The sequence below is a fragment of the Pristis pectinata genome, chromosome 23 (assembly GCF_009764475.1).
Source record: "Pristis pectinata isolate sPriPec2 chromosome 23, sPriPec2.1.pri, whole genome shotgun sequence".
NCBI classification, from domain to species: domain Eukaryota; kingdom Metazoa; phylum Chordata; class Chondrichthyes; order Rhinopristiformes; family Pristidae; genus Pristis; species Pristis pectinata.
Window position 1 is genome coordinate 19,770,462 of NC_067427.1, and position 16,540 is coordinate 19,787,001.

Below are 16,540 nucleotides of genomic sequence, written 5' to 3' on the forward strand. Positions count from 1 at the left end.
GGGGTGGTGGTGGTGTTGGGGACGAAGGAAAGCGAGCACGGACGGATCCCGCTCTCGCTACTGGGGGAGGCGGGTTTCTATACTACCGCCCGCTTCCCAGAGAAATGGAATCCGACTGTCCGTGGCGGGCGGGAAGTAGGTGGTCGTGCAATAAATAAATGAATGATGGAGCCGGCTAGTTTGTCTCCGGGATTGGTTGCAAACAAACACACCTCGGTGTTTTGGGAGGAGCAGACACTGCTTTAAGGTTCAATGTGAGCCCGCAGCATTAAACCAGCATGAAGCTTCTTCCCTTCTCCCACCTGATGTGATTCCCGACCAACCGGATTGGTGAATAAAGATATGGGAAGTTCCAGCAATTTTGAATATTATTAGCCTTTTAAAGAACAAAATTCTCACCAATGATCAACCCTTTTCCGCTGTTGGAGGCGGGGCAGCCGCTTAATAAATTGTCCAAGTGTGAACTGTGAATCTGTTTGGTCGTGGTCCGGATCAGTGCCAATAGCAGAGTGGCTCGGAGCAGGAACTTCTTTCCATTTTAGAAGTGGAGATTCATCCAGTTAGGAATGGACTGAGTTTACAATCTGCAGCTCAGTTACCCCCTAATTGGAAAATATATCATTATGTATCGTATTTAAAAGAAGCCCCTTTTGACCCGCCCATCTCTTCAAATTGACGCTGTCTTTAACTGGATTCAACTCGACGACGTTAAGCAAAAAGTTCAAGGAATGAGCATACGTTGTTAAAACGGTGACAGATTTTAACAACAGCCCCTCTGAATCGCTCTATTTTTCAGTCTTTTCTGAGTAGGAGAGCATTCGGATATTTATTGAAGTGTTAGTCTATTTGGGGTGGATGGGTGTTGGATCAGATTCATGCTAACCCTCTAACTGTTAGTCTATGATCCTTAAATCCAAGTCGACAAAGGGAGAGACTGCAGTCTCTGGGGAGGTTCCTTCTAAACAGCAACGGGTTTTCCTATGGTTTATATGTGGGAATACCTTTAATTCACATTTGTAGTCCTGATGCTGCATCAGGTTAGAGGAACTCAATCTGCAAGCAAGACTTTGTCAACTCAATCAGGGGATGCAAACCAAGCCCACAGCTCCAGGTTCTGTTTTACGTCTCTGTAAACCAGAAGTAAAAGAGGACTTAATGCCTGAGAACTGGATAAAACCATTCACCCTCTTGACCCTGTCCTCCCAGTTGACCACTGGTTATCAGTCAACTATGGCTTACCTGTCACACAATTTCTTCGATGCACCCCAGTTCATATGCTTTGATATAATTACCCAAAAGAAGTCCATCGAGCTCTGTTTTGAAATTTTCAACAATTTTTTTCCGCAGGCCAGTTGAAAAATGTTGCACATTTCCACTTTTCTCTATGAAGAAATGCCTCCGGATATCACCTCAAAATAGCACACTGTAATTAAAGACAGGAAATGCTAGAAACACTCAGAGGGTCAGGCAGCATCAGTGGAAAGACAAACAGAGTTAACATTTCAGTTTAAGGACCCTTAAACAGCCAGTTGTAGTTATAAGATTGTGTGCACTTGTGTGGATCCCCTCCCCCAGAATAGTTTCTCCCTGTGTCCCCAGTGTTTATTTTTAAAGAAAAGTTTTCCATTCTTATATAAATTTTTTTGAAACAGACTGTTTTAATTCAAAAAGAAGTAACTTTAAACTGCATAATCTATTAATTTAGCTGATGTGCAAAAGATGTGCTTTTTTTTGGTTCTGCAAAACAGAATGGGGAGCTGTGGGACTTGTCTTGCGTCCCAAGAGTGAGTGGCTGACACCTTGCTTACAGATTTGGTTCTCTAAAAGCAGAGCCATGGGTTTGCAATGAATAACTCACAATTCTGTTGCGCTTGTGTGAAACCATGAACTTTGAAAGCTGTTGTTTGGAGATCACATTCCAGGATTTTGAGTACAGTAAAGCTCTGATAATCCGGCAGTTGATTGAAGGTTTGACAGCAGGTTTGCTCCTAAATCCAGAACATGAGGCGGGGTCCAGAATGCCGGCAGGGCATATGACCAAAGCTGGGAGTCTGGACTGTGGACTGGGTGTGCAACCAGAGTCGGGTTTAGGGTCCAGAACACCAGGATCAGGAATGTGGATACACTTGTGCCTGGAGCCAGGGTCCAGAGGGTTTCTATATTTCATGCTCCCTTTAATCCCACCAGGACACAGGAACACTTATTATACTATTGTGTGACATCTTAAGGAAAGTGAAGTAAAAGTGTGCTTGGGTATTAATAGGATTAACATCCAGTAGCCTGGAGAATCTGCCAATCTGGTATTAGCAAAGTCCCAAGAGTGCTGGATTATCAGAATTTTACTGTATTTGGTTTCAGGGTTTGGTGGAATATTTGATGGGATTTTGAGGGGCCTGTAGAGTATTTGATGCGCGTTAATAAGTTTTTAGAGAGGAATTTGGTTTGTGTGATGTTTTGTGGTTTACTTTTGTTTCTATTATCTGCAGAGTCGCAGGTAGTTTTACTGGGTTTGCACCAGTTTGAGTTCTGTTGGTAATCAACAGATGTCTGTGATTTTGTGTGTAGTTGATGGATTCAAAGATAAGATATTAATTTTTTTAGTCACATGTACATCGAAACACACAGTAAAATACAATTTTTTGTGTCACTGAGAATGTTCTGAGGCAAGTGTTGCCACTCTTCCGGCACCAACATAGCATGTCCACAACTTCCTAACCCGTACGTCTTTGGAATGTGGGAGGAAACTGGAGCACCCGGAGGAAACCCACGCAGACACGGGGAGAACGTACAAACTCCTTACAGACAGCGGCGGGAATTGAACCCAGGTGACTGGTGCTGTAATAGCGTTACGCTAACCACCACACTACCGTGCTGCCCTGATTGTCTATTGTGCGTAATATGGTGATATTTAATATATGGTGATGGATTTTGTGGGGTATTGAATGAGTGGTGATTGGCTTTTGTTGGGTATCTGCTGGGCCGTGGGTATTGAAGGGTTGCAGTAGCTTCTCGGGTGTTTGGTTTGTTGTTTGGTTTTGGATCTTTGAGTCATCAGGTTTTTGTGGGGTATTTGTGATGTGGCTGGAGATTGGTTATTTGACAGCGGGGATAGTTTCACCGTGGGTTTTGGAGAGTTTCAAGTGATGTGATAAAAGACTCTGCAGTGAAAACTGACATATTATTACAGTCCTTTAACATAATGTTCCATCGTTTTTACTAGTTATGACAGTAACGCCTTCAGACTAAAGTTAACACTGTATTGTTATGGTGTCATTTGTGTTGTAGATATCAATGGCTTTCACTTCAGTCCAAAATGTCAACCATTCCTGTGCTTCCACAGATGTTGCCTGACCTGCTGAGTTCCTCCAGCAGATTGCTTTTTGCTCCAGATTACAGTATCTGCCATCTCTTGTGTCTCTGGCTTTCTCTTTGTTGGATAACAGTTAGTTTTAGTACCATAAAACCCACTTGTTTCCTCTATTCCCAGCTCTGACAAGGGGTTTTCTTCTGTGACTGGTTTCTATTTTTATATTTCCCAATGGACTCTGTTGTTTTGTCATGTAGTGCGATGCCTCACTGCCCATGAGGTCAGCACTGAGCTTGTGAAATGCTCTGGGGTTCAGGACTTCATGAAATGCACTCCTGAAATCATCTATGTTGCCCTTCTGACTCTTTTGACACAATAACCAGGATTAATTGGATGCCAAGAAAACATTGTATCTGATGGTTAAACCCAGCATTTATTTCTAAATTTCCTCCTTACTGCAAGGAGTTACTTAACCCCAGGGTTCTAATTGGGGGTTTTGGTCAAGGACTTGGATACATTATGTAATATTTAAAATGCTCATGAAATCTTGTGCTGACAAATAATTGATATGATGCATGAAAATGTCTGATGTAAAATGGGTAAAAAATGGAATGGAATCAGCAGAGGGAACTTTATGACTGGCATTTCATTTTTTATCTTTGGGGTCTACAACAGTAGTTAATTGAAAATGGCCACTACACCATTGGTGGACATACCTTCAGCTGTATTATGTGCAAGCTGTGGTTTTCCCTCTTTGAAATCATTTTGTCTTTTTCCTCTTTTAAGATGGTCCTTAGATACCACTTTACCCAAACTATCCTAATAGTTCTTCCATTTTGCTCAGTGTCCAACTTTGGCTGCTAATCTCTTTAGTGAAACATCTTGAAATATTTTATCACATTAACAGTGTGATTTTCAATGCAAGTTGATGCATTGGAATGCTGTGATATTTTCTCCAACAGTGGAGTATAAGTACTGAGGCATTGCTATGCTTTATAATGTAGTAATGACAGCTGAGTCACAAGTTTGATTCCCTTCTGTTCGTTTATTGAAAGGACTGAATGATCCATGGGAATGAAAGAATGCCATTTGGCACCCTAAACCTTGGGACATAAACAGACAGAAACTGTTCAGCGCTTTGTACCTGCTGTATAGAAACTGGAAAAAGCCCTTCAGCCCATCATGGAGATCTGCATCTCAACTCTTTACCATGTTTGCTCCATATCCATCTCCCAATAGCATCCACAGTCTTGGAGGATGATCACGTGTAAAAGGGAAAGATGTTGAGCAAATGATACAGAAGCTCCGCTTGTGGAAACCTTAAAGAAGATATTAAAGTAATGGTTTACCAAGGTGGTTGTAAGCTATTAAAAGTTTAGATAAGGTTTTGGGAGCCTACAAGTAATTCACGACTGGAGAGGGAGTAGAAGTGATTCAATAATGTAATCTTGATGGGGGAGGGATTTTTTGAGAGGGGAAAGTCAGGTGCACTTGTGTCTTGTCATTGGAATTGAGAAGAGTAAGTTACTTGGGAAATATGGAAAATAATTGGGCATGTATTTTTCCTGGTGATCAATTACTGAGTAATCAGGGAGCATAAAATTAAAAGACAAAGGGAGAGTTTTGAAGTCCCCTTTCTGTGGAAGCAAATTGAGAATAACTTTAAGTAGATAAATACTAAAAGAACTAAAATGTAACATGCTCTATGGAGTGGACAATATATGTGTACTTTCACAGAAAGGGTATAAGTGTGATAAAATAAATCTGCTGCAACACATAATGGTTCTTCAATATTTTCAGCGTAGTATTGAGCACGTGTTTTTAAGCTACTAAAATTAACTCTCTCAGTTCCATGAAGGATGGTGAGTGGCAGAGGCTGGATACCAAAGTGAAAGATTGAGTTCCCAAGGGATGATGCCACGATGGACTGAATGGGCTTTCTTTATCTCAAACCACGTGTTCTTTTGTCCATTGGCCCCGCAGAGTGTTCTGCATCCCCAACAGCATTCACGCAAATAGATGCTGAATGCAGATGGATGCAAGTCCAAATACAGGTAGCTCTGCTTTAATGTGTGTTTTCATAAGGCAAATTGGTTACAATGTGATTGATGGATTAGGGAACGCTGTTTGCATTCCGCGGGCCACATTGGTTATAGTGCAGTCGGGAAAACTTGGTTAAATCTGTGCTTTGAAGGCCTGTTTTGCTATAAACAACTTTCTATAATGCAAGGTTTTTCTTAGGAATATAACTGTCGTGTTATAGCAGAACAACTGGTACTGAGTGTCAATGGAAAATTGAATCATAGCATTCGACGCTCAATTGAGTAGCAATGACCTAGCTCCTGAAGCAGCAATCCCAGTTGTTTTCCCCATTCCTCCTCCTGTCCGGGGACTAGGGCTAATTGTGGCACTCTTATCTGGGAGGCAGCAGGCCCGCTAATTCGGGAACTTGTGATACCGGATTGGTTTTGGTGGGTGGGGGATGTGCATTCAGCCACCAAACCAGTGGTTTCAGCCTGCGACAGTCTGGTTTATAGAGAAGGTTGCTGACAGGCAATGAGATAATTATGTTCAACAGAGTGTTCAGCCTTGGGGTGGAGGTTGTGGAGAAGGGGAATGTGATGGGGAAATGGACAAGGAGGTGTGGAATGATGCCAGGTATCCAAGTTTTGACCAACAAAGAATAGATGCAGTTGGGAGACTAGATTGCGTGAAAATGGCAGTGAAATACTGGGTATCAGGATGTAAAGAGGTGGCAGGGTGAATGGTGGTTTCAGTAATTGGAGGGAATCTGAAGGCAGGGTGGCTTCTTACCCAGAAGAAGGGCAAACGATAGCTGTGCTCAGGTATACCCCACACACAGGTTATATTCCCACTCCATTCTGTTGACAGGTTTGGTGTTCTACTTAACCATGAGCTGAGCTTCCTGCCATTATTCTCTCTGTGATTAAGATCACCTGCTTCCATCTCTGTAACGTGGTTCAGCTCTGTCCCTGCCTCAGCCAGTCTGTCACTGAAAACTCTCGTCCAAGCCCTTGTCACCTCTGGCTGTGATTATTTTGAAGCACTTGTGGCTGACTTTCCACCTATTTTGCTCAGTCTGCACCTACTGTAAATGCCTTTGGTGGAGATTGGGAGGGGGATAGAGCACAGGTACTGAAGTGGACTGCAGTTTCTATGCCCTGTTTTTCCAGCCCTTTCTCTTTTTTTACCCCTTCTTGTTATCCCACCTTTATTCTTTTCTGTCTTTCCCCCTCTCTTTCACTACCTCTTCCCTCTCTTTCACATCCCTGATACCTGAGCATCAGAAATTGGGGCTGAGCTGTATCTTGTTGCGTTGGGTGCTCTAGCTCTGGGTGAGCCTGTGCATCTTATTGTCCTTTCCTGCAACATACTTTGGGTACTTTAGTTACTTGGTATTTCATGTCTTTTCAGTGCTTGACCCCATCAGTGAATTGGCATGAGTTGGGCACGTGAAGTGGCCTGTGCACAATTCTCATCACATAACCACCTGGGATGCCCTGATAGTTCCTGTTGATTGCCATGTTTTGCTGGTTGAGTGATATTTAAAAAAAACATTAACTAAGGCACATCAGGCCTGTCTCATCAGCTTCCTTGCTGCTTTGGTCCTAGCTCTGTTCTTTAATGTGAAGTTCTTATTGCAAGCACCTAATGCCAACGCAGACTGAGTTTGCACTTCACTAGTGGGTCTGGGATTTGCTAATCTCTGGGGTTTACTGAGAATCATGGCAGTACCAGCCCTGTTTGAAAGTCGGTCACTGGCTTTTGTTCCCAAACATATCTCATCTGGGTAGAAAACACATGTTGCAAGCAAAATAATTTACAGGATTGCAGTGTGATTTGTTAATACTGTGCCTTGGGCAAGACCTCTTCACGACACCTTCCTTGAACCAAATGCACTTTTAATATCATGCCCAGTGCAAGCTGTTGTTACAAAATAGCTTGTTCGATTACCAAAGAGCAACTTCTCACGTTTGGACATTCTCTCATTCTAACGTGGCCCTTTTACTTACAGGTTGCACCGTGGGGGAGAACTTGGAGATGGGATTTGAATCGCCTTTGGGGACCATTGAGCAAAACACAGAGTCCGGAGGTTGCCATTGATGTGTAACGTATTGCGGTGCCTACAGATGTCAGCAGCAGCTCCAGCTCCTCAGCCACTGGCCTCTGTTGGGACAGCTCTCGCTTTGTCTCCAGAGGTTATGAACCCCAACAAGCCTGGGCGTGTGACTAACCAACTCCAGTACATGCTGAAAGTGGTGGTGAAGACCCTGTGGAAGCACCAGTTTGCCTGGCCTTTTCATGTGCCGGTCGACGCGCAGAAACTTAACTTGCCGGTAGGTCACACTTTTTCTAAAACAGCACAATTGCCATTGTGAAGTGCTTTGATTAAAGTTGGTGTTTTATTTATTTTAGCTTCAGTGGTTGCTGGCAGGTTGACCGTGTGTGGTATTGAGGTAAACGGGAGTTTCCACATTCCAACCCCACCAGGTCTGCACCGTATGTTTTGATCTCATAGGGAAGATAAAGCTTGTGACTATTGGCCTCGCTGCTGTGGTTATGAAGGATGGGGAGATCCGCTCATTGCCATTGTCTGGTGACCTCTGGGTTAGATAGAGGGGAAATCCAAGCCAGATTAGTGCTCCTGATCACTGTCTACTATCTAAAGAAAAGGGGAAATCAGGCAGAATTGCTGTTCCTGGTCACTATTCAATGACCCTTGCATCAGAGAATGGGGAAATCAGCCAATTGCCTGCTCTTGGTCAATGTCCAGTGTCCTCTGGGTTAGAGAGGAAATCAGCTAAGGTTCTTGCTTCTGATCACCATCTGGCGACTCCTGGTATATAGGGAAAGGAAATCAGCCAGACCTCCACCTGATCATTCCTTATAACCCTTGGTATAAAGTGTATGAGTGGAGACACAGTACGGGGTAATAAAACAGGCTGGAAATAACAAAGTAGATGGGGATGGAGTCCTCGAAAAGTACTGATTTTAAAAATGAGCTAGCTGGTTGAAAAGGTGATCAAAAAGAGAAAGAGTCCTTGGATTAATCACAAGAAGTAATAATGTAAGGGGAAGGAAAGGCCAATGTAGTTGCACATGTGATTGGAAATCTGATTTGGAACTTTGTGGCAATTTCTGTTGTCTTGCCTGGGGTAGAATGTACTGGCCCCAGGAAAAAGTTCAGTCATTGATGCAGGACTGAATTTTGTTGAGAGGCCTCGTACCTCAGGAGATGAGGTTGTTAAAGGTTGGTTTGACAAGGTGGGGTGCTCTAACTGGACACTGATAGGGTATGGTGGCTATGGATCAAAGGGTAGATATTTTTTATTGGGTGTCCAAAACAGGAGATCAGGATCTTAGAATTCCAACTAATTTGCTTAAGCATCTTCACACAATGTACTGTGAGATGGTAGAACATAGTAGCAGGAGCCTGGGTTAAAAATCAAACAGGGTTTTTCAAATAGAGCTGCCAGGTAAGTGGAGAAAAGTGGGATTTGGGAGATGGGTGGAATATCTGGCTATGGCCTTGCATTTTGGATTATGTGGAGTTGCTGGCCTAGGGCATCAGAATGGCAAATAGTAGATGAGCTGAGGAAACACCTGATCCATTTAGGTGGTAGTTGGTCGTGGTATCCATAAAATTCTGAGTACTGATGTGTACGGTGGATTTTAAACAGACCCATATCCATGCGTGTATTTCTTAAATGAACTTCTCATTTTCCCTTGGAGGGAGGGAGGGAGGGTGGTCTCACTGAACCAATGAAAGTTTAATGAATTTGTACCAAATATGTTGAAATAGCTATGCAAGGGTGACAAGCTAATTGAATAATGGCAGTCAGATTGTCTCTGGGTTACTGTGCTGTACATAGTCAGATATGGGGGTTAGTAGGTCAATAGGCATGAGGTTAATGCATTCATGTACAAGAAGTGTTTTCAGTTTTCTTGCAGGATGTTAAATCATTTTCTGAAAACCCTTTTTCCAGGATTATCATAAAATCATCAAGCAGCCCATGGACATGGGCACGATAAAGAAAAGGTTAGAGAACAACTATTATTGGAGTGCGAGTGAATGCATGCAGGATTTCAACACCATGTTCACCAACTGTTACATATACAACAAGGTAATGCATCCACAGTCAGTCTTTATAGATATACCTATATTTCCCATTAGTTACCTTCACATTTTTTTTTAAACATCCGTCCCCTTTTGAGCAGGAGTTAAGTGATTTAAAACCTTTAATAGAGACCTCACTCAATGAGTACCATTCAATTGGCCTCAGGGTCTTCACTTCTGGATCACTTCCCCTTGGAGGAGAGCTTAGCTCTGTCCTTAAAAGGGCAGAGAAGGATAAATTCTCTAACAGTGAAAAGTGTCCCCTGGGCTTCCTAAGCATCTCTCAGTAGAGAGAGTAAATAATTCAGGCCTGTCCATTAAAACCCAGGGTGCTGGGTGTCATCTGAGAGAGAGAGAGAGAGGAAGCCTCTTGATAGCCCCAAGTATTTTCTTTTAGTTTCTGATGATAAGCTGTATATTTCCAGAATATTCCATTCTTATTTCACAGCAGCTTGTATTGTGGACTTCTGTCTGACATTCTGGAAGGGTAGAATTAATACTTATAAGGATTCTTCTCCACAGGGCCGAGCAGGTTAAGGGTGGGACTTAGTAGAGATGCTCAAAATCATTAAGATTTCTTTAAAAGTGGCAAAAGGCAAAGTAATGAGAGTCAGGATGAGAGTTATTTTATGCAGTCGGTTGTTATAATCTGGTGTGCACTTTTTGAATGAATGATGGAAGTAGTTTCAATAATATCTTTTAGAAGTGAATTGGATAAATACTTAAGATAGATTGGGACAAAGAGCAAGGAAAGGGATGAATTGAATGTACAGTATGTTCGAAAGAGAAGTAAGAACAGGAATAGGCCATCTAGATCATTACAGCGTAATCTGCCATTCATCAGGTATGGCTGATTTTTCATCATTTTCCTGCACTGTCCCCATATCCCAGAAATCTGTCAGTGCCTGTTTTGAATGAACGAATGGTTGAGCTATCACAGCCGTCTGGGTAGAGAATTCCAAGGTTTTACTACCCTCTGGATTAGGAAATTTCTCCTTATTTCGGTATTAAATGGCCTACCTTGTTTTCAAACTGCATGTGCTGGTCCCAGACTCCACAGATAAGGGAAACATCCTCCCTGCATCTGACCCGGAAACCCCTTTGAGAATTATATAAATTTCATTGAGATCATTCATTTTTCTGAACTCCAAAGAATGCATTTTCAGTCTGCTCACTCTCTTCAAACGGCAAACCTGAAACCAACCGAGTGAATCTTTGCTGAACTCCCTCTATGGCAAGTAGTTCCTACTGAGGTAAGGAGACCAAAACTCCACACAGTACTAGAGGTGTGGTCTCACTAAAGCCAGATTCAATTGCAATAAGACTTCCTCATTCCTATAATTAAATACTTTCCTACTAAATTTTATTTGCTTCCTAATTGCTTGTTAACTGCATGTTGACCTTCGGTAACTTGTATACAAGCAAAACTAGGTTCCTTTAACATCAACACTACCCAATCTCTCACCATTTCACAAATACTTTGCTTTTCTGTTCTGTGCACCATCAAGGATCCATGGCCAAACTCATTTATAGTGTTGTAAGAAAGTATGGATCTCTTAATTTGAAAACTAATAAAAAGATTGAAAAAGAAAGAAAGTATGGATCTCATGTACATGCTCCTACCCTCCCCCATTATTTGCTGCTGACCTTGTTTCTCTCTCGCAGCCCGGTGATGACATAGTGTTGATGGCGCAGACTTTGGAGAAGATCTTTCTGCAGAAGGTTGCGCAGATGCCTCAGGATGAGGTGGAACTGATGCCCTCGGTACCAAAGGGCAAAGGTCGAAAGCAACCAGGTATACTAAAGTTTCCAGGTGTAAAGTAAATATTTGGAAATGAAGTTGTACCCTGGGGATCAAGTTAAAGGAAAGTGGCCTCTTGGCTTTGGAGCCTACACTTTATACCAGAAAGTATCATCTTCCAGCACTGGTCTCATCAGGTCGCAGGGTATCTATAAGGATGCAAACCCATTCCCTAACTCAGATATGTAACTTTAATGTGGTTTGTTGTGTAGATTATAGTTAAGGTATTGTGTGACTGCTGTGGGGAGCCCAGTTCTGCTGGCTGTGCCTACGGGAGCAGGTGGCTGGTTGGTTCCCAGTGCTAGGCTTTGGCTGGTGGTGGGTCAGCTCACAGTTCCAGGCAGGGCAGTGGGGATACAGTTTCCAGTCGTGGCTGTGTGCTGGATCCTGGTGCTGGGCAATGCCTGATTTCTGATGCCAGTCCTGGCTGGGAGTGGGAACATTTCCTGTTGCTGGGCATGTCTGGGAGACCAGCTTAATATGGTCACTTGCTTCCTGGTGGCAGAAGCTGGTTGCCCAGTACTGGTTTGGCTGCTGCCAGGTTAGCCCTGGTTGCCATGTTTGGCTTGGCGAAGCCAATTCCCAGTTGGTGGGCATGGCTAGATACCAGTTCCTAGTGCTAGACACAGCTGGGGAGGTCAATCCACATGTTGGACCACCCTTGGTGAGATTCCACCTCTGACAGAACCACAACACCGTGTGTGGCGAGACGCTTCCAAAGGTTGTGTGAAGTGTCAGCTGCAGCAGGGTGTGTAGGGGATACTGCGGAGGCAATTGTTCTGTGATAAAATACTGAAAGCCACCGAGTGCCAGAAGGTCTGATGTGTATCTTGAGTATCCCCAGTTTTGGTGTGGGATTTGCACTGCTCTTTACCCCATTGTGCTGGTGCTCGTTCGTTGCAGGAATGCAGCAGGTGGCGGCGGTGTCTTCAGCTAGTGAGCCAACGACTTTCCCGGAAGCTCCTTCCGAAGTCTCTCCAACTCCCATCATCATCTCCACTCCGGTGCCAACCACCCTGCCCACCCAGGTCACAGCAGCTCCTGCTCAATCTTCCAGTCCAATGATGTCGGTGATCCCACCACCGGCACAGCCTGTTACCAAGGTAAAGGCCTCGCCTTGTTTATTATTCTGTTAGTCATTGTGCTGTGATGGGCTTGAACAGATCCTGTGCCTGGGCAGCCAGACGTAGCATAGGATTTGTTTATGTGCATTGCAGATTGTTTCTGTAAATTATGTAGCACTGAACTAAGTAGAACAGTTGATCTCTGTATTGGCACCCAGTTTGTGGGATTCGGTGATGGATATGATCCTGTGTGAAGTACTCGGCCCTCTAGGTCAAATCCACGATCTCCAGCCTACAGTCCTGGCTTTCTTTTGTGGTGCAGAGCTGAGGGATTGCTGGACTGTGGAAGGGTGGTAGTGATTGTTGTACTTAACAGAACCTTTTATTCAATGGTTTGGTGTAGAGTGACTTATAGTCAAACTAACTCATGCTGTACCTTTGCTGGGAATACTCAATGGGACACTGTAGAGGAAGCTTTACTCCAAATTTAATCTGCTTTCCCTGCTGTATGAATGTTGGATACAGCAGTTCTCTTCTATGCTGTATTTGTCTCAGGAGTTTTTAATAGTTCCTTCAAGGATACCATACTGCGTTTGTTAATTTGTACAGGCGACCCCCCCCCCCCCCCCCCCCAACCTGGCATTACCACTGTTTGGTTTACAGAAATTCATCCTTGTTGAATTCACAAATCTCTATCCAAAAATTTGAGATACGGAAAAAAATTCACTCCTACAGAATATTTGGGGGGAGGGGGGGGATGTAACTAAATAAGCACAAAATTTGTATATCTTTTCAATTCGCGTTTCTTGCCACATGCACGGATGTTGTGGCCTCATGTTATGGAGGATTGTGATACAGAGCCTGTTCTAGAAATGTCACCTTCCATAACGCTGGGGGTCACCTGTATGTGTAGCGTTCTTGCTGCAGGGTCCAGAATACAATTATCGGGAGTTGCTGCTTAGTAGCTGAGTTGGATTGGAAGATGTAGATGGTTGTGGCTTTGGATGGCAGTTCGGTTGTTAATGGATCGTGTTTTTGACAACAAGAGCCTTTTCTTGTTTCAGAAAAAAGGTGTTAAACGGAAAGCGGACACCACGACTCCCAGTACTTGCGCCATCACCACAAGCAGCTCTGAGTCTCCTCCCCCCTCCTTGACAGAGTCCAAACCTGCCAAATTGACGTCACGGCGGGAGAGTGGGCGCCCAATTAAACCGCCAAAGAAAGACCTGGAAGAGGTGGAGCTTCAGCAACCTCCTGGCAAGAAAGGGAAACTGACCGAGCATTTGAAGCACTGTGACAGCATCCTGAGAGAGATGCTGTCTAAGAAACATGCAGCCTATGCCTGGCCATTCTACAAGCCTGTGGATGCTGAGGCCCTGGAACTGCACGATTATCATGAAATCATTAAGCATCCAATGGACCTCAGCAGTGTGAAAGTATGTCAGCATCTCTTTGTCTTCTACTGTCAGTGTGGTGAGCATGGCTTATACTCGCCGGAATTTAGAAGAATAGGAGGTGATCCTTTTGAGACAAGAAGTCCTTAGAGCCCTTAACAGGGCAGCTTCCAAGAGGCTTTTTCCTCCAGCCTAGGACTAGAGGACATGGTGTCAGTATAAGGGAAGCAATTTAGCAATGAGATTAGGAGAATTTTCATTCAGGCAGTGTTATAAATTTTTGGAAGTCTTTACCTTGGAACTGTGGCTGCTCAAAGGTGATATCAATGGACAGTAGGAGGATCAATGGATCTGGGGATCAGAGTGAGGCACAGAATCAGCCATTATGTTATCAATCACTGAGCAGGCATGAGGGGGCCTCATGGCTTACTCCTTGTTTTTCTTATGTTCCTATGACTGCCTGGTCGCTGTCTTTTGAACAGGTTAGGTTCAAAAGGATGGAGCTCTGGTCTCTATGATTCATATCTCCAGAATTTTGTGTTCAGTGGAGCTTCAAGGTGGGGAGTTGATGGGGGAGGGGGGGGGGAGGTGGGAGGAATAGTGGCCTGGTGTAGAATCTGACTTCTCAACCGATTCATCTATGTGTTGGATTCAAGTTGGGTCAGCTTCGAAGAAAATTGTAGGTCCATGATCTCAGATTGAATCGAGTTGCGTTACTCTCTGCTGGCTCTTTACAACTGAATGAGCTTGGGTTTGAAGATTGGCCAAGGCCTTCATTGCTCATTGGAGTGAGTGTGTACTGTGGTGGCTGGGTCAGGTGCAAAAGTAATTCCAAGTCCTGGTGTCAGATTGGGTTAAACTGGTCATGGTCAAGACTGGTTTTAATTTGTACCTGAGCTCAGCTCTGTGTGGGTGGTCGGTATGGAAGGAAGGAATGAAAAACAAGTTCAATGCTGGAGGTTTATACTCACTGCCCCCCCCCCCCCCCCCCCATGTTGACTCGCATACCTACACAGATTCAACAAGCACCAATTCCTCCCTGTGTGACAAGTAAGAGCTTGCAATTACACAGTGCCTTTTAGAGCCTTGCAATGTCCCAAAACACTTTACATTTGATTAGTTTTTTTTAAGTTTGGCTGCCATTGCAATGTAGGAAACTCTGCATAAGTTGCACAAACATCAATGGAATAAAGTCGTGCACAACATGCAGCCTGCTGGCCACATCTACACTGCAGTTTGGGTCCATTTGGCCAGTAATTGGCATCACCTGACTCTTGCTCACCCAGTCCCAGGTGTACTGTATTGGAGGATGCAGGTTTGGGAACACTGCTGGTGGGTACAGATCTTTCAGGTATAACACTGGGTTATGGTACTGGTAGTTACCAGTCCATCACTGTACAAAGCTGAAGTACAGTGTTGATGGGTACAGGTCTGGCAGGATGGAAAGGAGCACCAGAGATGTGACGAATAAAGCAGTAAAGACACAGTGACTGGAGCCGTGACTAGGCAGTGAGTGAAGCGGTAACCTCGATGTCGCTGAGCTCAGTGTTAAATGAGATGCCAAGGTTGCAAAGAGTTGAGTTTGTCTTAAGACAGTGGCAGGTAGAGTGAGAGTTTCAGGAACCAAAGGAATGGAGTTTGTGATAGAGATTAAATGCAATAACTTTGGTTTGAATATTTAATTGGGGAAAGTTTCTGTTCATCCAGTATAGACATGAGGCAAGTAGCGTGACAAACCAGAGGTACTGGAGGGATCGGGAAGCTCCAAGTTAGATTACACTAATGCACAAATAACTATAATGTGTTGGGTGTGTCAACATGTGTTTTGGACCCAAGTCTCTAAGAGTAAACTGCCACTCTGACACTTTTCTGATCATAGTGTATTTGAGTGATGCATACTTTTTTTGCGGACAGGATCAAGGTGTACAATATAAACCACTTCCAATGTCCACTCAACAGAAGCATGTTTTATTCTTTTAAATGGTGAAGCATGTTTGAGGGGCTGAATGGCCTACCCCTGCTGTTAATTCTTATGTCTTACGTCTTAGCTAGTTACTGTTGCTTTTCTAGTTATATGTTTGTTTGAATATTTTGCCTTCCAGCCCACGTTATATTGCTTATTTCCATGTTTTACTACAGTGGGTGCACTGCTTGTTAAGATGGAGCGTGAGTAGACACTTGTGTGCAAGTCCTTGCAGTAGAACCTCATCTCCTTGCCACTGGACCAAGACCTTGCTCTGTCAAGGCCAAAATGGCAGCTGGTGTGCAACAGCCACCCCGCGTTGAAAGAATTTGTACATGGGCATCATCTGTTCTCCACTGTGGTGGAAACAAGTCATCTTTGACCCAATGAGGTTGCCCAAGAAAAAGACAAGTATTGAGCAGCGCTGTACTGTGCTATCTTTCAGACGAGAATTTGCCATCAAATCTCTTGGATGATGTAAAAGATCCCACAGTACCTTTAGAACAAAATCAAGAGACTTCTCCTGTATGTTTCTCTGATATATTTGCCTCTCAACCAGTGTTATTGAAATAGATGATCCAGTCATTATCTCATTGCTGTTTGTGGGAGCTTGCTGTGCACAGATGCCATGATTCCTACAATAAAATAGAGAATACATTTCAAAATAAGAAGTATTTCTGTGGCTGTGAAATGCCTTTGAACATCCTGAAGATTTGAAACATCCCATCCAAGCAAGTAGACAAGGCTCAATATTCAAGCAACACCATTTTGGACAACGTAGAAGACCTACCATGTTATCCCATATTCAATGCATCCCCCCCCCCCCACAGCACCTTGCACTGCATTGTTCAAGGGATGCTCCCTCAGTGTGT

General features: G+C 43.8%; 1 protein-coding gene across 2 annotated transcripts in view; it reads left to right on the forward strand.

Annotated features, from left to right (window-relative positions):
• The window catches only part of LOC127581988 (bromodomain-containing protein 3-like), a 30,315-nt gene that overhangs the window by 481 nt on the left and 13,294 nt on the right, over nucleotides 1-16,540 (forward strand). For both annotated transcript variants that reach the window (XM_052036867.1, XM_052036868.1), the window contains exons 2-6: nucleotides 7,344-7,665; nucleotides 9,316-9,453; nucleotides 11,112-11,241; nucleotides 12,151-12,350; nucleotides 13,376-13,747. In XM_052036867.1, coding sequence (XP_051892827.1) covers nucleotides 7,432-7,665; nucleotides 9,316-9,453; nucleotides 11,112-11,241; nucleotides 12,151-12,350; nucleotides 13,376-13,747 — 1,074 coding nt within the window. In that variant the 5' untranslated portion in view covers nucleotides 7,344-7,431. The remainder of the gene's footprint in view (nucleotides 1-7,343; nucleotides 7,666-9,315; nucleotides 9,454-11,111; nucleotides 11,242-12,150; nucleotides 12,351-13,375; nucleotides 13,748-16,540) is intronic.